The following is a 22,500-nucleotide window of genomic DNA, read 5'->3' as shown; positions in this document are numbered from 1 at the left end:
ACTGTGAAGTTTGACGACTTAAATCCTCTCCGTTCTTGAGATACAGAGGGAATTGTGACACACAAAAATGGCCCGTAAAGTTTCGGAGCCTTCGAGAAAAGGGCACCTGACCATAACTCTACCAAGTCTACTCTCTCCATTTATTTTCTCTTGACGTCACTTAGCGTCGACCATGCTGGGAACAAATCGGCCCAAAACCCGTATAGTCTGCGTCGCAGACGTAATCTAGCACCGGTTAGTGATGTCTTCGAAGCAGCGCCGAGATCCTTGTTCTGGACCCCCAACGAACAAGCGAAAGTGCGTTTCAAATTCAAACCTGATTGGCTATTACCAGTGTTATCGAACAACTGTTTTTCTTAACAGACCGATCATGGTGCGATATCAAATCCTGGTACGCTGCTTGGGGCCCAGAACATGGATTTTGGAACTGGTTCGCAGACGGAGGCTAGCTAAACCCGTAGAGTTCAAAGTTCAAACCCTTAATACTGGAAAAACAAAACCACAAAAGTAGCTAACTCCTCCGTTTTAATAAAACGAAGCAAGAGTGAACTTTTGTTGCAATATGCAAAGGGGAATAATCTACAAGCCATTAAAACCCATTCGCAAACTGACCGCCACTCAAATAGGTAGCTGATGAATGAGCTTTGCGAAAAACTGAAACCGCGTAATTTACTATACAAACATCGGGTTACAACGCCTGTTAATACCGCCAATGACTGTGGCCCCGCAGGTAAGACCAAAACACCAAAAATATAATGCCTGGAAGCCTTTGCATGTTCTTTTATCAACCAAAAAGCCAAAAACACCCAGACTGTTCTCAAGAAGCAACAAGACAGCAAAATCAACAAATATAACGGTAAACATAGCAACGTTTCTACGGAAACACAAGGCGATATGAAGATCGATATCGTTTGGCTGCTTAGCAGAAGCATTTCGTTTCACTTCAATGTTGTACGTAATTTTCTTTTTTCTTCTGTTCTTTAATGGCTTCACTGCGCAATTGGTTCAAAAATCAAGCGTCCAGTAGCCAACCATTCCATTCCAATTTTATTTTGCTCTTATCGCGCGCTCTTAGCGCCGATACTTTGTGTCGTGATTGGCCATTTTTCCGTGTCCGTTGTGATTGGTTGGAGTGATTTTGGCTTTATGGCACTTAATCTATAGACTATGACGTAGCAAATTGGAATTTAAGTGTTTATGATGTCGTGCAACAGAAAACCAGTGTGGTCGAATAGGTTTGTGCGTGAAAAAGAACAGAATGCGCTACAAAACTTAGCTCTCCCATTACTGGCACCAAGGTCGGAGTCTACTGGGATAAAACATTTAAACTACGTCCCATTTAGGGTTTAAGTAGTTGAAGTTTCTTCAACAGAACACACTTGCGACGTTTGTGGTTTACACGCGGTAACTTCTGGGGGGACTCATCAACAGATCTCTCCGCGTTTTTTTTTGAAGGTCGCAAAAATGACTGTGAACGCGTTTTCTTCCATTTCAACCAAGCTAAAAGTTAGTCGAAATGTTTGATTGACCAAACAATCTAAAAAAGGTTTTCCTTCCAAATGAACACGAAAACGACCTAATCAACCTTAAATGACTTTCTCCTAACAGATCACGAAACTTACCAACGCGATTCTCTATTTTCGAATGCCCCATAATACACTTTGTTTGCCGCCATATTTTGCATAAATTATTAATTTCAACTGCTCTTGGGGACACTGGGTATACCCAACAGACAACAAGCTTTTATAACGATAAACGCTTCGAAGTGCCCTATAACCGTCCTTTAGTCACTGAAGTCCAGAAAAGTTGGCGAAAACTACACAACGTGTCCGCATTACCCCATTCCTCAAAAGAAATAAATGATTATTCGACCACACAAATTGTGAAGAGAATGGACGCTTATTTGTGAAGGAGGTAAGATCCTTGTGAAGAAAATGATAAACAATAATACGGTTCTTTAAAAAAAGACGTATTATATATATCACGTTATGTGCGTTGAAGTGCACAAAACAAAACTGGTACTGGTGCCATGACCAGTTGATGGTAATATCCCGGACGCATGTTTCCCGATTGCGGTTTTAATATTAAAATATTCACTTTGAAAATACCCTTGATTAGAAAATGATCAGCATACAAAAACCATATTTACCGTAAAAATATACCCTCTTATATCATCCCATATGAGAGATTTTATTTCACACCTAAGTAGAATATTTTTCCTTCCAAAACAATTAACAAGAATAAGGGACTTTTCCTTGATTCATTGGAAGGAAAATAATAGTGAAAAATTGTGAAATTCGAATTTAATTTTCATCAGACCTTCTTCTTGTTCTCACGGGAAGACTTAACGAGCGAGCGATGGAGGTTACATAAGCCTCAGTTCCATGCTCGTTCCAGCCCAACCGCAGAAAATGTGGTAAGCAACAACAAACAATCACGTAATAAATTAGAAGTCTAAAATACACTGAACTAAAGTACTCGATTCTGAATGGTCGAGAGCAGAACAATTAATCAAATTGTCCTCCTGCGGAGTAAATGTTAAGCTTCTGAGGTCACTACGCGACAGCAACTATGAAAACGGCAAAAGCAGACCAAAATGGACCACTTTTTTTCTAATGAAAATGACGAGCAAAAACATCTTTAAGTAAAGTAATTGCCTATAGCAAGCTAATCTAGTAATACCAAGAAGTGTAATCAAACCTGGAGGAACGTTTTTCATAGTTGAATGATTGTTCTTTCTAACTGAACGAATCTTAAAGACTCTTTTTTCGAGAGTCGATCTAGAAAATTTTACTCAGAGCATTATAATCACAAAAATCGCGAAATTTTTTCGCACAATTAGGGCCTGATAAAATTCCTCGTGATGTTTTCAATCTTTCTCCCATTTTGAGACAAAACATTACCCATACACGAGATTTCCTAAAACTTCTTGGTAAACAAGGCAAGATAAATTAAAACCTAAAAATTTTGGATCGTCTAAAATTTCGTTTAATTTAGTTAGCGTAATGTTCATATAAAGCTATGACTAACATGATAGAAGTACCCGTTAACATTCCTAAGTTTTGTGACAAAACTACAGACCAATCGCCTCCTTCTTGAATGTACTTGCCAAGTTCTGGAAGCTGTGTAGAAAGATAAGAGTCAGGGTTATCCATTTCGGTCTTCCTATCACCACGCTGGCATTTCACTCCAGAAATACCAGAAATACAAAAAAGACGCGGCTGCAAATCTGTGCTTGTTTTAAAATCACCATTAGACCACCAGCATCATCATTGCAATGCAAGATTAAGCTTACAACGTGTGGTCCCACAACTTTCAATAGAGAGTTTGTGTGTTTTATCGCACAAATCTATTGCCAGCAGTCATTTCGAAGAAAGAGGGGTTGGTTAAAATCACTCTTTCAAGAATTTTGCGACAGTTTGCATCGAGCTTATGCGGTTCACTTCCGACTAGTGGGTCCATCCCAAGTGGACAAAAGACTGAATTAAATTTAGCCGACAATGAGGGATCTATTTTGTTTACTGATGACTCTCGTTGCGAATTTAGTACACGAAAAAGAAAGAAACTCATTCGGAAACTCGAAAACTGAGTCTTGCAACGGGATGAAGCACGCGTTTTTCTTGCGATTCCAGGATCCACTAAACGCGAGTTAAATAAAGGAAGAATACAAATTATATAGCCCGGGCACCAGTTGTTGAATTAAAGGCTGGATAACTTTATCCAGTGGATAGGTCACTATCCAGAGTATAAAATCTACTTCACGTTAAACCATGGCCAAGGTTTTCATACACGCCTTTCAAAGACGTGCCTAGAGTGTGCATATTCACGGTTATGTGAGCCGTAGAGAGGGATCATTTTATTCTTTTCTACAGGTTATCTGGGAAAGACTTACTGAAATATTTGCACAGATTGAAACTTTCAGTTCCAGCACATGGAAAAGGAATATCACGATTTGAGCGTTTGCTTTTTTGTGGGGCAAGTTGCTACAGTCAATGAAAAAATGACCATTCTCGTATCAGTCTTAATAAAATGATCGCGCTTATCCTGGAAGCGAAAAATACCCCAAAATTTTCAACTTTATTACGTGACTTACCATATCGACTAAAGACACGTAAAGAAACATTCCAGCAGTGAGCGCCAAGACCCACGAATGAGCAGAGTGTATATCACCAATAATGATCCCCAGGACTAGTCCAATATAGGAAATAATGGCTGAGGCAACGTTGTAGGTAACAGCCTGCCTGAAGGTGAGACCTGACTTAAGCAAGATCGCAAAATCACCTAAAATGAGAAAAAAAAACGCAAACACATTTTAAATTCAAACTTACTTTTCCCTTTTTTTGGCTACAAAAGGTGTGTACGGGGCAGGTACAAAACACAGGTCACAGGTCATTTTTTACCGATACAGAAACAGCCCTAACCGTTTACAAACTGTACAAATGCTAAATGACGAACAAAAGAGGCTAATGAGAGATCTTTTATTTCGTGTCATCCGACATAGCGACCATGATGCACCGTGGAAACCACCTATATTTGGCTTGTCACAAGACAACAGAAAAAGCCGTACAAAAGTACAAGACGATTCTGCTACATTCCGTAGCACAGATTTGAAGAAAATTCCCCAATCCATTCACTTCATTTGGGCATCGAGCAATTTTTGTCCTTACCTAACTCATGAGGAAGCTCGTGGCAAAACACTGCTACGGCTGTGGTGAGACCGCTGGTCATTGACACCGCAAATGCAGCGCCAACCGCCAGTCCGTCACTGAAGTTATGGAAACCGTCACCAATAATCACCATCCATGCTACAGAGGCTATTGAAGTATGCTTGTCAATATTGTGGCTATGATGGTGGTGATGATTAGCATGATCATGTTGATGATCATTGTGATAATCCCCATGGTGTTCCGCCTCAAAGCCGCTTGTTGTGTCAGTTGTGGTGGTTATCGTCTCAGAAAGCACTGGGGACCTGTTCTTGTTAGCTTGGAAACAGCGAATGTCCTCAAAATTTCGATCGGTGGGGTTTTCAGATTCGCCAGTGCTGGTGCCCAAGTTTTTACCGCTGTAAACACTTGGTTGGATGCTGCGTAAGACGGCCACAAGTTCCGCATCACTTAAGCTGTGCTTGCCTTTTTCACTCATGCAACCCTGCTGGTGACAATGGAGACCCAACTCCCATAAGGAACCTTTTCCTTGGGGGCTTTCAGAGCTGTTGCATGCACGCTCCTCTTTACCGGACTCGACTTCGATGTAGCAGCTCGCGTAGAGATGATTTCCAGCCAGTCTCGACCCAATCATTTCTTCATACTCTTCAATGTACTCCTTCTTTTGCGCGAGGCTCTATCAGAAAACAAAAAAAAAAACACTGAATTATCACAATATAAAGGGAAATTTGTTTTACTGACACGAGGAAAGTGAACATGGCAGATACTTGGGGTGATAACTTGACAACACGGAAAACGAAAAAAAGCACAGAACTAAAAATTGATTGACAAGACCAAATTTACGATTAGGCATGATTTTTATTAAAAAAGCAGCTATATAGTGTGTTCGCTCATGTGACCAACTGCCATATTTGCATACTAAAACAAAAGCAACAATTTTGATAAAAATGGACTTCAATAAGGCTTATCGGAGTTATCAGCGGTTTTGCCGCATAAACGAGGCCAAGGGGTCATTTTGTATTGAATTGACCCTTAAGCCTCTTTTGCACGTAGTTTTAAAGAAAGAAAATATGCCTGCAGGCTCAACTGCAATAAGGTCCATTCCCAAAAGAACATTCCACTCCTCCAATATGGCCACCGTGAAGTCATGTGAAAGAACTCTATTAAAACGACTCTCGCGATAGGTTTAAGAACTAATGGACACAAGAAAACACACCACAGAAACAATGTAGCCTAATACTACACAACAGAGCTGTGCTCTATAACGATTCAGTGAAAGTAGAGGTTGTAAAGAGCTGAGTGGTATCTGGTTCTCTGCCAGCAGAGGTCTGTTTACATTTGCGTTCGCTCGTCTGACAAAGACACCTCTGCCATGGGTCGAGACTTGAACATGCGTGTGCAATTACTTAGCGACCTAATCCTAACGTGATACTTTACATGTTGTGGGGGCTCACTTAACAACAGCGGAATTACTGTAAAGCAATGCACAAGACAAAGTGGGCTCAAGTCACAAATAGCCAATTTGTCATGGCGTATGCGTTTTCAACAGTACCGTCCTTTGAAGGTCGTGGACGGCGATTGGATCAGAGCGAGTTTCGACCCGTGGCAGAGGTCTCTTTTGCCGCACTCGTCAGCCCAGCGAACGCCCAAAAAAAACTTCTGATAGCAGGGAAGATTTCTGGGAAAATAACCCAAAAGCACCTATGGATATGGCAAACTAGTTGCTTAGCGACAGGCAAAAGGACAACTGAAGAATCAGAGTCCTATGCGGGAATCCAACCGACGATCTCAGTGACACCGGTCAGATGCTCTACCCATCATTTGAGCTCATGGAACCCGTGGGGAGCTTGGTCGTTTATCTACTAGGGGTCCTGTATGGACAATGTGTCCAGCTGGTCTGCTGGCTCTACAAAGTCCTGCGCTAGGCACTGAGGATTCTGCCTAGGACTCTGATCCTCCAGTCGTCCTTTCGCTCGGGCGCTTGTATATCAATCACAAGGTATACTTCGCGTCACTATAACGCCCTCGCCATCACTAGATTATGAATGATGTCAGTGTGTGTGCGTTGCTGACTTAGCATGCAAAAAGGGGTTTGGAGCCTTCAAACCACTTTCTGAAGCCAACATTCCACACATGTTTAAAAGCGTTGGGCTCCGTGGAAGGAAAGGAAAGGAACTTTATTTAAGTCGTTCTGGGGGACACTGTAAACTGAAATTAACAATCAACGCAAATCAAGTCAAATGTTGGTTTTTGAGGAGAGGGGAAACCGGAGTACCCGGAGAAAACCTCTTGTTGCGAAGTAGAGAACCAACAAACTCAACCCACATATGACGCCAAGTCTGCATGGAAATCGAACCCGGGCTACACTGGTGGAAGGCGAGTCCTCTCACCACTGTGCCATCCCTGCATGCACCCCGCAAACAGTAAGAAACAGGCGGACAAAGAGGAAATAGCGCCTCACCATTTCCTCAGGTGGTGTAACATCCTTGCACGCGTGCGACTTCTCTGGTGACTGTCTTTTCCGTGATAGGCGCGCTTTTAAAACGCATTCCACCAAGAAGAAGACATAAATTCCTGCCATTATGACACAGGATTTGAAAACGTTGGTCCTATGTCCCTCACGGCCATGTTCTTCACTATCTCCATCATCATGAAAAGCCTAATAATAACACAATTGAGAATTCAGGCTTCTTTTCTGGAATAAAAAGTACTTACCGGTTTCTAAAACCAGTTGCAAAAGTAGTTGAGATATCTAACCATGAAAAGTGAAAAGAGAAGACTGTTCACCACGTGATCCAACATCATAGAGATTTAGCATCACTTTTACTTGAAACGCGAACGGCAAAAGTGACCACGTGAACATGATTTTCCCGCCATTTTCTACGTTTGCCGGCTGCCACTTGCCGTTTCTACGTGAAAGTAGGCATTTTCGCGTTTGCCTTATACGTGAAATTTTCTTCTTGTTTTTCTTTTACAGAAGAAGTTGTTTGCGGAAAAAAAGTACACAGAACCATTTTCCGGTATTTCAAAGGAGGAAAAATTAGATTTCATAGGTATAGAGTTCAAAACTTATTGGTGTTTTGGCTGACCTGTCATAATTCAATTCAACTCAAGTTATTTCCAAGTTTATTATACCCTCGTTTTTAAACCAGGCGGCGGCGGAACGTACACTGTTTTTCAATGGGCCTTAATCACACGGCCGCCATGTTGAGCCCCGAGGGATTTAAAACTTTTGTTTTTGCGCACCGTGGGCTGAAACTCGTTCTCAAACATTTCAACTCGAGGCCACCGCGCGAATAAGCGCGAGTTAAGTTCCTAAAACTAATTATTCTTCCCAGGAGTCCCAAAACTCGGGGAATGAATGCATGTTCACCGCTGGATTCGTGCACTGACACAGGAATAGACGAAGCATTTTGGGAGCAACATTTCGGGCTTTTAAAACATATGTCCTGTTCGTTCATCCAGAGCACGGCCTCCCAACTTATTTCCCACTTAGCCTCCCCTTGAAAAAAAGGGTGGAGGGAATGTTTAACACTCCGCTATGAATCAATAAACATATAAGTGCGACAGACTCACGTGCGGTATAAGATGAAGCAAGGCGTCTCCCGCCAAAGTCCCAACAGCCAGCGCCACCAGAAAAGACATGAGCTTCTTGTAAAACGATCGTCCGATGAAGGGAATGATGGCAATCGCAAGAAGTGACGCCAGACTAATGACAGTGATTGACAGCACGCCATATCCCCATACTAAAGAAAAAAGATGCTGTTACAGTAATTGATTTCCTTGGTGGTGACTCTGAACCGGCACCAAGGCAAAAGGAACCAAACGCATCACAAGCAGAAAAATCGACAAAAGGCGAGCAGTTGAAACTGGGAAAAGCAATAGAAACCAAAATCCTTTGTGGGCGAACGCACCGGTGGCTCAGTTGGTTGTGTATCGGGCTGTCACGTGGGAGGTCAAAGTCTTCTCGGATAAGGACTGTAAACCGGAGGTCCCGTCTCATAGCCCGTGTTGGAATTTAAATAGTATGGGACGTTAAAGAACCCATTCACTTCTCGAAAAGAGAAGGGACCGCGCACCGGTGGCTCAGTTGGTTGAGCACCGGGCTGTCACGCGGGGGGTCGTGAGTTCAACTCCGGCCGGACCAACATTCAGGGTCTTTAAATAACTAAGCCGGAGGTCCCGTCTCACTACCCTTCAATGTTCATAATCCTGTGGGACGTAAAAGAACCCGCACACTTGTCGCAAAGAGTAGTTCCCGGTGTTGTGGTCTGTCTTCTGTGGTATATCATGGTTGGGAGGGTAAATGCTCGGAGAAATTAGCTACACCAAGCTACTCTGAAAATCCGAGGGTAACTAAAGATATATGATATGATATATGATGTGAGGTTGTCCCCGGTGTTGCAGTCTGCGCTACAGTTAGTGAATTAGTCCTGAAAAGCCCCGAGGGGGAGAAACCAATAACTTTACGTCACTTCACTTCACCATTTCCGGTTGAGGTTGAAGCATCTTTTCTTTCGCTTTTCACCAGGCCCCAGTTGTTCAAAGGATGGATAGCGCTATCCGCCGGATAAATTACTATCCAGTGGATAAGTCATTGCGAGGCCAATTGCGCTATCCAATGGACAGTGATTTATCGGGTGGAAGGCGTTATCCACCTTTGAACAACTGGAACAGGTCAGAGACGAGCAAGCAGGTGGATTTTACGCACGCGCAGAGGCGAAACGTCGTACAAAGAGCGGCTGACTTTGCTAGACTTACTTCCACTTTCTCTAGATCGTGAACTTAAAGATTTGATCTCTTTTTATAAATGCCTTTACTGTAGTACCGATTTAGATGTTCTGAATTATGTATCTTTTGTTTCCCATGGTTGTACAAGACTAAGTAACTCCTTTAATCTTCGCACCCCTATTTGCAAAACAACAACTTTTCAGGCCTCGTACTTTAACAGAATAGTTAAACTAAGGAACTATGTTTGTAAGCTAGCACGATCCAACTAGTTTCTCCTCGTCTACTGCCTTTCAACTTTTTGTTCGCAAATTAATGAGCACTCACCTGCCGGTGGTATATGAAATTAATTACCCCTGCACGTGGACGCTAGTCCCTACGTACCCATGCCACTCGTAATTTGTTTTATTTTTTATACGAATGTTTAAGTATTCATTTTATTTTATTTTATCCTAGGTCTTAATCTCGGGGCAGTGCCTCGCATGGGACGTTTACCCCGCGGTCACATTTGCGCTTAAGACTATCCTCAAGCATGCTTGCTTGTGACGTCAGTCAAGCAATCAGTAGCAAGGGCTAGAGTTTTAAGCAAGCACGACGTGGTCACATTGCACTTCGGTTCGAGTCGCGCGTTCGATGAAAATGGATGAACTGTTTCCCAGGCTAGTTTCAATCGTTTCTGCTGATGAGGAAGGCGAACCTCTTTCGTCTAACCGTACAACTGTTCCTGGAACAGTTGCCTGAGCAGGATTATAAGAAATGTTTTGAGCAAAACCTTCCACGAATTTCCGTGGAGACGTAAAAGGTGGCGCAATTAATCGGCGGTGGATAAGTTAAGAATTGGTAGCTTGCTTTGCTTGTTCGGAATGGGCGATGACCTGGAAGCGTCCTAAGGCGAAGGCGTCCTGAACATATTCGAGTACAAATGATTCACAAGTCCGTAAGACAACAGCGGAATGAAGTAACGCTACACCTTTAATCAAAACTTCATTACGAGAGACCAAGCTGTCAAATTACCACCCTCTTCCTTATTGGTCAGCTTTCGTAAATTGTTTACCTAGCACAGTTAAGAGCACTGCAGAACGCTCTTGAGCTGAGCTGCGGATCCTGTGAAGTTCTAAGCAACTCCGCCTCTTTTTTAAGCAAGCAAGCAACGCCATGCTTGGTCGGTCACACCTGTGACGAGCTAGGAATGTGCTAGGTAACCAAATATTGGCCAAGCAAGCAAGTTCTAGTGACCGCGGGGTTAGTTGCACCTACTCCTTTTGGGTTTTGCTTCTTTTCTTCTTTTTTTCTTTTTTCTTGTGTTGTATTACAAATTTACATTGTATATTACAAGAGGAGTACCCAATAAAGCTGTGTAAAAAAAAAACTGGAGCCAGACGTCGTTGAAATACATAAATACATAAACAAAAACTGATGGACTTCTGACAAAAATAAACTCGAAAGCATGTTGGAGTACTAAGCTAACCCGCCGAAAATAAAGCATTTTTTTAGGTGCTACCGATTGCTGTAAGCAATTGTAGTTTTCTAGGAAATCAAACGCGTTGTTATTGATTTGAGCTAAAGAAGAGAACTGTTTTTGAAATATTTACTTTCAGGTTTGTCGCAATGCTAAGCATAATATCTCCGATTTGTAGCATTTTTTGTACTTTAAGTGTACTAAGTGTAGTGTTTCAGAATATTGAACAATTAGTAACAATTAAAGTGATCGGTTTGATTGGAAAAGATGCAAAGTTAAGTTCTTGGAGTCTTCGGCACTGAAAGCTACGTTGTTAAGCTGAAAGATACGTTATGCTGAAAGCTACGTTGTTATGCCACAACAAAGTTATCGGTTTGATTTGAAAAGATAGAAAGTTAAGTTCTTGGAGTCTTCGGCACTGAAAGCTACGTTGTTATGCCACAACATTTACTTTCACTATTTCTTTTGAAAAGGTAAAAATCTGCTACACTGTATAACGCCCGTGCAAGGCGTGAAGAGCTGTTGTGTTTGCTATGTCTTTCAGTTTTGCGTTCTGGTTTTTACCATTGTTCTAGGCTCTGAGGACCTGTGCTTAATCCAACGCGGTTTTTGTGAAGCGCCGGCTAAACTTCGTTTAATTAACAAAACCGAAACTTAGATGACACAGTCACAAAAACAAGAAACAGGCGCATTTTCATGCATCCTACTAATTCATCACCGAGTTTCGGTTCGTAGGTCGATTAAACTTACCACATAGCATGTCGTGGTCTGTACTTTCCAGTACGTTCTTGTTCGACTCCTTCTCTTGGTCACAAAAGCCTGCGCGAAGTTGATGAATCAACGAAGGACAAATGCGCACAAAGTCCGCTTGGCTTAAGCCTACCTTCTCATTCACTTTATGAATGCTCATCAATGTGTGTTCTTCAAGACACTGGAAAACAAAACAAAACACACTGACAACTTAACCCCTCGTCAAACAAATTAAAGCTATGAACTGCTGTTATAATGCATAACCGACGAAAAGTTTTAATGTGCATTCACGAAAACCGTGCCCAGGTTTCGTAAACTCAGCAATTAGGCGTTCGGAGTGTGGGTAAGAGGATGAACATGGCGAACGTGTCTCTTAGGGTCTTTTAGGCGGGGCTCTATTGAGTTCACTGTAGTTCCAGCATTAAGCTGCATGGGCGAGCAACAGATTACATAAACTAATGGCCGACGAATCTGTAGAAGCAAAGGAAAGAAGAGCAAGAAGAAGGGAAAAACGAATTAGGCAGCATGGCTCGCAGACACACGAAGAAATTGCTGATGAAGACGGTTGCTCGAGGTGTAACAAGAAGTTGAATGACATTGAGGAATAGCTGGATAAAGTATTGTCGTTATTACCTGAAATTAAGGATTTAAGAGCTAAATTACGTTAATTAGAAAAGGAAAAAGAGGATCTGAAAAAGTCTTCAATTTTCGCAAGCAGAAATAGTTCAGTTAAAGAAAGAGTCCTCTTCAACTGAGATAAAGAGGACAGGAACAAACAATAGACTTGACAAGTTAAGCGAACTGGAAAAACACGTCTAATTAAGCAAGAATGTTACAACAGACGAAATAATATCAAGTTGATGGTCTTGAATCGCCCAAGGATATCGAAAGACTGTTGAAGAAGTTCTTACAGAATGAAATGAAAATAGCCAGCAAGGATCTCGAAGAAATTCACTTCGGAAGAGTGCATTGAGTGCCAACACGTGTAAATACAGAAAAGAAAAACTACACTCCAAGACCAATAATAGCTTAGGTATCCTTCTTTCAAGACAAAGAATTTATTAAATCTCATATTAAGAATTTACCAATAGGAAAGAACCTTGGAGTGACGGATGATTTCCCGAAGCCAGTGGACGAAATACGAAAGAAACTTTATCCCGTGCTTAAGAAAGCAAAGCCAGAGAAAAAATAAACAGCATTCTTCAATGTTGAAAAGCTGATAATTGAAAATGTTGTCTACCGAGGCCCTAAAACGAAATATTTCCCGTACTACGGTCAAATTATGGAAAGCTAATGATAATCAATAGTTTAAGACTCTCACAGCTTGGTTGTCTTTGTCTTTGCAGTGCTTCCGGCAGAGGTGTTTGCTCTTGTCTCAGACCAATTAGCCTGCATGAAGTTATTAGGGTGCAGGTATTTGTGCAGGTATTTTGGTTGAGCTTTTGTTTTATGACTGCGTTGAATGTTACTCGCCGCGTATTACTAGTCTGCGATGTTTAACAAGTCTATAAATTGAGAAAATTAAGCATCCATCTTATTTTAATAGTGTTAAAAGGAACTCAGACTGCTTTCCTTAAACGCCAGAGGGTTGAATAAGACCACCAAGTGACGACAGGTTTTTCGCTGGTTGCACCAACAAAAATCAGATGTAGTGTTCCCTCAAGACAATTTCTCATCCCCACGACTGTTAAAGCGAGGAAATCTGAATGGGGAGGCGAAATAATAGAAAGTCACGGCGCTAATCACAGAAGAGGAGTTATGATGATCCTTTTCAAACCTAAGCCGTGTTCACACTCAACGTTGATTATAATCAACTGAAGTATATATCAGGCTATCATACTCCATTCAATTTTATTGAATGGGCCATTTCCGAGTTGCGGTTTGTCTCGGTTTCAAAGTGAGTCTTGGTGCTCAAATATTGAAAGGGAAATGAGTTTGATTTGCATAAGAATACGCAACTCATTTGCATTTGAATGGTTGTGCACCAGGACTCGCTTGAAACTGAGGCATGCAGCAACTCGGAAATGGGCTAACATTATCTGCGAAAATTCAAATACAGTACGCAGGGAAACTTTAGGAATTTCTGGGTGGGGATGTGCCGCTGGTACCCTAGAACCCTTAGCCTATACCAGAGCTAGTTTCAGCTGGATTTTGCTACCCTATACTAGAGCAAACTCCCCAAATCACTCCTATCCTAGAGTAGCTGTTTTCCAGAAACTGAGGTCACTAGTACAGTCTAAAGCAAAGCCAAAACAAAACCTTATACCACAATCACTTCTTTCTTAAAAAAGGATTTATTTTTACTTGTCCAGTAATGCCAAGCACGTACGTACGCACGCATTATCAAGACAGTAAATTGTTTAATTTTAACCAGTATTAATACTACCAATTTCCGTCTGAATCCCAATTTTTGACAGTTAATAATATCCAGTAGATTTTTATGCTGGTCATCTATCAACGCTGTTGAGGCTGAGTAGTGAAAATTTAAATTTTTGAGTAGCAATTCCTGGTTTCCTTAGTCTACATAAAATATTCAACCAACTGGTCAGTTTCATATAAAATAATACCCTATTCTAGACCCAAACGCTCTGATTTATATACCCTATGCTAGAGTAAACTGCTTGAAAACCATACCCTTCACAGCGGCACATACCTATATAGCCCACATATGGCAGTACCCCCCCCCCCCCCCGGGTCTATGTCACGCATTACGAATTATGTAAATGAATTGTAATACGAGGTGGAGACTTAAACTGTGTGTTAACTGAATTGGAAAAGAAAGGAGGTCGACCAATCAACGAAAAGGAAAAAGTTACTCATGAGATTAAAAGCACAATAAATGTTCATGACCTTTTTGATGCTTGGAGTTGTACCCAGTTTTATATCGTGTAAGTCATAAGATATTTCTTTTTATCCAAAATTGTCATCTTCAGTCGTCCAAATTAAAGTGGTACATGAAAATCTGGTTTTATCAAACGTGTTGATAAAGATCGAATTACTACCGGTTTTTATCAAGGTGTGGAGGAGCTTTGCCATTAATGGAAATATGGTAATTTGAATTTGTGAATAAATTAATAAAGTGAGAGACGTTCATTGATTCCGTGAGGATAGAGTGTACCTAGTAAAAAGATGAATTTTTTTTTCAGATTTTTGCGGCTTTCTGTGTTCCCGTGGTGTAAGGATAGGCCGCAACTTGTCATGTTGTGGTGGGAGTCATTAGGAAGATTAAAATGGCGCGCCGGCGCCACTGGTTTTGACGCAACTAAATCTCATAGGTGTTCGCGAAAGCGGTCTGACAATCTTCTCCCTGTTTCGCCTGTGTAGGTCTTACTTCTCACATAGTGTGCAGGTTATGCAATAGATGACATTTGCGGAGATGCATGTCAAGCGGTAAGTGACTTTAATGGATCGATTCGGTCCTGGGATCTTGACCATATTAGAAATAAAACAAAAAACGTGGCTACCCAGACCCGCTGTCACCACAGGAAAACATCGTGCCCAAGAAATCGATCAAGAAACCGCTCTACAAACGTCACAGAACGAGGAAACCAACAGAATTCCATTCACCCTCACCTACCATCCACAAAACCTTCAGTCAAAAAACTTCAAAATTCTCCGCAATGATCCAGAAACTAAACATATATTTCCTCTACCATCACTTACTTCATTCAAACGCGACAAAAACATAGGTAACTTTCTAATTAGGAGCGCATTTAAGCCTGGCAACCAACTGGGAACTTTCAAATGTACATGCACACCATGCAAAACTTGTTCTTTTATTTCTAACATGGTTGAGATCTCGGACCGAATCGATCCGTTGAAGTCACTGACCACTTTACATGCATCTCCGCAAATGTCACCTATTTCATAACCTTCACACTATGTACTAAGACGACCTACATGTACATAGGTGAAACAAGGAGAAGATTGGAGGACCGCTTTCGCGAACACCTACGAGATGTAGATGCACAGATGCGTCATAACCAGTTGCGCGCCATTTTAATCTTCCCAATCTCTCCCACCACAACATGACACAGAAAGCCGCAAAAATCTGGAAAAAAATACATCTTTCAACAAGGTACACTCTATCCTCACGGAATCAATGAACGCCTATCATTTCATTAATTTATTCACAAATTCATGTTACCATATTTCCACAATGGCAAAGCTCCTCCACACCCTCATGAAAACCAAAAACACCCACAATTCCTCTAATTGCTCTGACGAAGGGCTAACGCTCGAAACGTCAGCTTTCCAAATTGTTCACGGTGGTAATTCGACCTTTATCAACACGTTTGATAAAACCAAATTTTCATGTTTCACTCTCCCATCGACGCAGCAACACAGTTTCTTTAGATATTAACAAATTTGTTTAAAAGTTAAAGTGGTGACCAACATTTTTCTCTGATCACTCTGTCATATGTTTAACATCTGTCTTCTGGGGATAAGGAAACAAAGCATGGCCCAGGGTTTTGGAAATTTAATCATTCTCTATTAACTGACAAGCGCTACACGGACATAATAACAGAACAAATTCCACAATTCATGGCTAAGTACGGTAATCTCACAGATAAAGCTTTGTTTGGGGAGATGATTAAGATGGAGATTAGAGTGTCAACTAAAAGCTTTTGCAAAAATAAAAGCTAAACAAAAACAAAATGAAGAAAAACAATTTTTAAAAGAATTAAATCGCCTATAGTGAAAGCATTAAAAGTGAAAGACATAAAGTAAAAAACGATCTCGCCAAAAATTGTTGCCCACAAGACACAAGGAGCAATGATCCGGAGTAAAGCTCAATGGTACAAATTTGGTGAATTTCTACAATTTAGAGAAGAAAAACCACAAAAGGAACCATGTAATCACGTTGACTAATTAACGACACTACAAACATAAGATTACGTAAACTCAAAGAAGATCATTTTTTATGCGATATTTCTAAGATTATAACAGAGCGATTAACAAAGAACAGCACGCAACTCACTAATCAATAGCCAGAATATCATAAAAAAAAATAACCACTTAAAATATTTTCGTCACGAGCGGAGAGAGTAAAAACTTAAGCCGACGGTTTGGACTCAAAAGGCTACTTTATACTCCTCCTAAACTGTCCCTCGTGAGAGAGCCGTGCACCTATTTACGTTAAAATACTTCGTTTTGTTACACACGTGAAAGGGTACTCAAAACTCAATTAAGTACTAGATCGAGTTTCAATCGAGTGTCGTAAAACCAAAACCAAAGAAGGACGGAGACAATCCAGTAAACCAATCAAAACTCGAAGAAATTACACGTAGCCGACACAAAGCGCGGGAAAATATGCATGCGCAACCACGATTGGTTTTGGTTTCACCTCTGATTGGTTGACAAAATGTCGCGAGAACTTTGAACCAACCACTGAGTGAAGTAATGCAAAGCCAATGCAATTCGCTAATTACTCTCGACACAACCGCTCTGTTACTAGGCTTTTGTAGATTATGCTTTTGTTTCCCCACCAAAATGCTTCACCTTAATGCTCCAATTCTCCCACTAAAATACTCGGTCTCCCCAAAAAAAGTCACTAAAATGCTCGGAAAATGCTCATTATACAAACGGTTTTTAAAATTAATTTCAACATTTTTGACATGGTGTTAATTGTTAACACTTACAAAAACGTACTAGTGTTGCAAGTAACAACAACGTATACAAGTTCATAAATACAGCCAAAAAAAACAAAATCCTCGAAATCATCTACGAGGCTAAGAACAGAGAGTAGTTGACTATCCCTAGAAAATTGAGTTTTAGTCGTCGTTCCCTCTAAGAAAAATAATTTCTTTTTAGTTGCTCGAAAAAAAAAAATTTCCGGGAAAATGCCACTAAAATGCTCGAATAATGCTCAATGCTTTTGCCTCACTAAAATGCTCGAAAAAATGCTAGCATAATGTACAAAAGCCTATCTGTTACTCGTGCTTTAATTCAACTGAGGGTCGAAAAGTTAAAACCAACGCGAGCAGGTTTATCAAAAACAACTGGCACAGACATATAGAGGAGGAAATCGAAATTAAAATACATGAAGCGAAAGGCACTTTCCGCACGAAAGCGCGAAATTACCGAATGCGGTGCCACATTTTTATGCCAATCGATATCATTTGGCCCAGTAATGCAAAAGGTAACCAACCACAAAATTAATTCGCTCGACGCTCAGGTTATCAATTGAAAACGGTCTTCCCTAACAACATATCGGTGAAGACTTTGGGGTATCAACTTATTTGCATTGTTTTATGTGCTAGAGCAAATAACACGCTACATCGATTCGTCTATAATGTTCGCCTTTTTAACTTAACGCAGTCCAAGTTAACGGATGGGAAATAAAGAAGTCTCTTCACAGTCCATACCGAAACGATTCTGGTGACCTTTGACAGGTTGCTCGCATTCCCTTCTACGTCGCCGCCGCATTAATTCCAAAGCAAGGGCCATACTTAAGCACGTGCAAGAGCATCTTTCGTCAATTTCTCAAATCTTTAGGCGATCAAAACCATTGACCATTTTCACATTACCCATAAAACACTTTGTTCGCCCCCCAAATTTTGCATAAACAATTGTTTTCAAATGCTCTTTGGAATATGCAGTGTCCCAAGAGCATTTAAAAACAATGATTATGCAAAATTTGGGGTGCAAAGAAAGTGTATCCTGATGGGGAATGTGAAAATGGTCCATGCACCAGGAAAGCAATTAAATCGAAAGCACCCTTGTACGGTAATGAAAATTACGAAGAATAGCTATAAGGCAATCCAATTATAACTTTCATTTGTATACATCGAATGATAATAATAATAATAATAATAATAATAATAATAATAATAATAATAATAATGATAATAATAATACATAACTTACATAGCGCAGCGCTTCTCAAAGATCCAGCGGCGCTTTACAATAATGGTAATGTAAATATAAAATCAATTGGATAACAGAATAAAAATTAGTAAAAATCAAAGAAAACTAAACTACAACTGCCTAAATAGATGGGTTTTAAGTTTAGACTTAAACGTTTGTAGGTGTTCCACTAGCCTAATATCGTCTGGCAGGGCGTTCCATAATGTAGGAGATCTGTGAGAGAACGCTCTATATCCATATGTTTTAAGATTGCATTTAGGTACCATTACAACGTCACGGCCTCCATAAACTGTTTTCAACTTCAAGTGTAAGGAGACTTGAAGACTTTCTAAGAGAAAGACCATCCTAGTTGATGAAACAAATAATAATAATAATAATAATAATAATAATAATATTCAAAAATATGAATATTGAAATATATACCCTATGCACATTCTTCTTGTATACGAAAGAGAATTGTCGAAAAATGACTATCTAAAAACAATACTAATAACAATTATAAAAAGCCTCAAGGCGAGAAAAAGTGATCGAAATCGATGGAAAGAAGTTATATTGGGACTGGGAACATCGTATGAGAACGAACTGTATTGTGAGAAGACCATATCTCATATTAGAAGACAACGTAAAGAAAACGATACTGTTGATTGATATGGCGTACCCGAACGAATCAAACAAGGAAGCCAAACGAGAGGAAAAGATCAGAAAGTATCAACAGTTATGCTTCGAATTACGAAAACGACGAGAAAGATATACTGTGAAATTGATTCCAATGGTTATTGGATGTCTCGGAGGAGGAATGAAGGAATTTAAAGTCAATATGAAACGAATATTTGATAACGATAACGATAAAGAAATAGAATTAATAGCACACGAGATGCAAAAGACATTACTGTGGGAGTTAGAAAGATCTTATGTGGACTGTTGACGTGATGGCTACATGATGGGACAAAGGGGTGAAGAATTAATAGCACACGAGATAGCTAGAATTAATAGCAAAGGAGAGGCAAAAGAAAGTATTGGGGGAAAGTGAATCCCTTATTAGAGAAATTTTATCTGGACTGTTGACATGAGGTGTCTTTATTATTTAGCTAACAAATTTTGGTAGTTAAAGTCTCTGTCGAGCAAACAGACACATGCAGATTTATGGAGCTATGGGCAACAAATTAACACTGCTCTACTGCTACATGGCTTTTCTCGTTTCGGCCACCACTGGTTTTGAGCGAAAACTTTTTGTCAGTGTGTGATGAATGGCCCTTGTCACATTAGCCAATCCCTCAAACACACGGGGATTAAACATATCTTTTTGCTGTAATAAGTTCGCACGTATCATTCTTTAGTAAGTACAATGAACTAGAGCTTTTGCAACCTAATTTCAGACATAAAAAAATGGGGCGAGACAAGGAGGGGACCTTTCCCTCCCCCTCCTTTTTTGTCTCCCGCCATTTTTCGCGCGGCCAAAACTTCTAAAATCTTGCATGTTCCCCGCTCGGAAACAACTTCATCTTCAAGTGGATCTTAAATGCACTTCCTAAGAAATCTTAAGAATAAGCTAAATGCAAAATCCCTGCAATTGAGAGTGGAAACAAGTATCCAAACAGGAAAGCCGTCTTCCTTTATACCTCAATAACAAGGGAACTTTCCTCGGACAGATTGTGTTGTAGGGTTTCTTCTCCTCGACCCCACAGATCGGCAATACACAGCCACGCCTCCATTCAACTTTTGCACACTCATGTTGAGCTTCATGCTCTGTTTGTTTTATATCTATCATCACTGTAACCGTCATTTAACTACTTGTGACAACACACGTCTTAAAGTACTCTCCTCTCGTTTAAGTTTACTGATTTCTTTATTTTTGTTGGAATGCAGCCGAAAGACTTACTGGGCGCTTAAGCAAGACCGATTCGGACGACTGCGAGAAAATCATTCCCGTTGCTATAATCCTTCCCCCATAAATTCACACTGTTCAAGGATCTACCAAGTAAATAGGAATGAAATTGGAATAAAAAATAACTACGCAAGTGCTTGATTATACTGTTTTGATCATTTCCCCAAATGAACAACGATGGGAAGTGAACAAATTTGAGGTCACGTGGAGGACATGTGCAGCCACACTTAAATTTTCAACTTTCTGTCTAACGATCTCCGTAGACTCCCACGACTCTTAAAGTATTCTCCTCTCGCTTAGGTTTATTGCTTTGTTTATTTTTGTTGGAATGCAGCCGAGAGACTTACTGGGCGCTTAAGCAAGACCGATTCTGATGGCTGCGAGAAAATCATTCGCGTTGCTATAATCCTTCCCCCATACTTTCAAGCTGTTCAAGGATCTACCAAGTAAATAGGAATGAAATTGGAATGAAAAATAGCTAAGCAAGTGCTTGATTATACTTTTTTGATCATTTCCCCAAATGAACAACGACGGGAAGTGAACAAATTTGAGATCACATGGAGGACATGTGCAGCCGCACCTAAATTTTCAACTTTCTGTCTAACGATCTCCGTAGACTGCCACGCAGTCGTCTTTAGGGGAGTGGGGGAGGAGGTTAAATACGACTTCCCTAAAAACGACTGCATAGTCCGCCGTGCATTCTGAGTCACCATTTGGTACACAATTCGCATTTCATTCACATGTTTTAGATGACGTCTCCCAGGCACTCATGGGCGTCAAAATATTGCTCCATCTGGGTCAATTTCATCATTGAAAGGAAGATGACGTCATAGTAATGTCTTAGGGCCGATTTACACGGTACGACAGGCCCACGACATGATTTACAATTGTTCTGTACGTCAGAAAAAATGTCGTATCATTTTAAAACATGTTTTAAAACGCTGCGACAATCGTAAGTCGTGTCGTAGGCCTGTCGTGAGCTTGTCGCATGCGACAAAATCGTATCGTGTAAATCGGCCCTTACAATATAACACCTGTTTTTTTTCTCTCGATGAACCTATTGTTCTGTGCCATTATTGTTCTTGTCGCTTTAGTGGTTGCTTAATCTCTTTGTCAGGTCTTTTACAAACGTGACTAGGTAGGGGATTGCAAATTGTGTTTTCATTGGCTATTTCCCATTTTGCAACTCAGTAAAAAGAAAATTGTAATAAATTAATCAATTAATTAATAAGAAGAACGTAACACAGATTTTGACCAACAAAGCATGTATGGATGCCTAAGCGCTCTTTGGATGATTTACCTTGGTGGATTTGTGGAAACTAAGTTCAAAACCAACACTGTAAATCCACCATAAATGGCTCATATTTGGTGTGTACCTCCATGTCATTGAGTACTTTTTAAGATGGGTGCAACAAGAGGCGTTTCTTTTCCATTCCCTTAAACGTTGAAGATCTTCAACAAAATACATCACAAAGTAGTAACCTTGCTTGTGGAGCATTCGTTGAGACATATCATTCCAAGGAATGATTTTTGCAAGAAAAGATGCCTCTTCCTCTTCCACAGGGCATCTTAAGAACACATATGCCGATATATTTATCTCTAGGTATAATGTAAAATATAGTTTTTTACAGTTTTCTTAGGATATTCAGTTCCTGGTTAGCTTATTTTAGTCAAGTTTCTTGTGACTATTTGTATTCTATCTTGTAACTTATGATCCCAATGACATCATCATCATCATCATTGTTATGATAATTATTATTATTTTGATGATGTAACATCACTGTATACTGCTTTACTGGATACAAAACCATCTAATAGGAGAGATTAAAATTTACAAAGTACAGGAACATAAAGAAAAGCTGCAAACGCATTGATAGAGTTAACAGTTTGTGTGATTGCATCAAACTGTACAAATAACTTGCCAATTATCCTAGCACAGTTGTACGGTATAAACTCCATGATTATCATTTGTTTTTGTCTTTGAAATTTATGAAAAGAAATATATTAATCAGTGATGACTCTGGAATACTAAAAATTAACACGAGTCAAGCCTATTTTCATCTGATTCCTAGTTCATATGCTCTGTCACTGAGCAATAGGGGAATCGTAATCACTGGGGCATTAGAGCGATTTTCAATTGAGTG

At 40.2% G+C, this 22,500-nt stretch overlaps 1 protein-coding gene across 4 annotated transcripts in view; it reads right to left on the bottom strand.

The window, feature by feature from the left end:
* Positions 1 to 2,572: 2,572 nt before the first annotated feature.
* LOC138013080 (metal cation symporter ZIP14-like) overlaps positions 2,573 to 22,500 on the bottom strand; it is a 41,449-nt gene continuing 21,521 nt past the window's right edge. For all 4 annotated transcript variants that reach the window (XM_068860036.1, XM_068860037.1, XM_068860039.1 and 1 more), the window contains exons 3-8: positions 11,602 to 11,782; positions 8,241 to 8,410; positions 7,126 to 7,323; positions 4,668 to 5,340; positions 4,094 to 4,281; positions 2,573 to 3,122 (exon numbers count right to left, since the gene is read on the bottom strand). In XM_068860036.1, coding sequence (XP_068716137.1) covers positions 2,994 to 3,122; positions 4,094 to 4,281; positions 4,668 to 5,340; positions 7,126 to 7,323; positions 8,241 to 8,410; positions 11,602 to 11,782 — 1,539 coding nt within the window. In that variant the 3' untranslated portion in view covers positions 2,573 to 2,993. The remainder of the gene's footprint in view (positions 3,123 to 4,093; positions 4,282 to 4,667; positions 5,341 to 7,125; positions 7,324 to 8,240; positions 8,411 to 11,601; positions 11,783 to 22,500) is intronic.

This window comes from Montipora foliosa, chromosome 8 (assembly GCF_036669935.1).
Source record: "Montipora foliosa isolate CH-2021 chromosome 8, ASM3666993v2, whole genome shotgun sequence".
Taxonomy (NCBI): domain Eukaryota; kingdom Metazoa; phylum Cnidaria; class Anthozoa; order Scleractinia; family Acroporidae; genus Montipora; species Montipora foliosa.
Note: the sequence above shows the minus strand (reverse complement) of the source record. Positions and strands in the feature narration are given on the sequence as shown.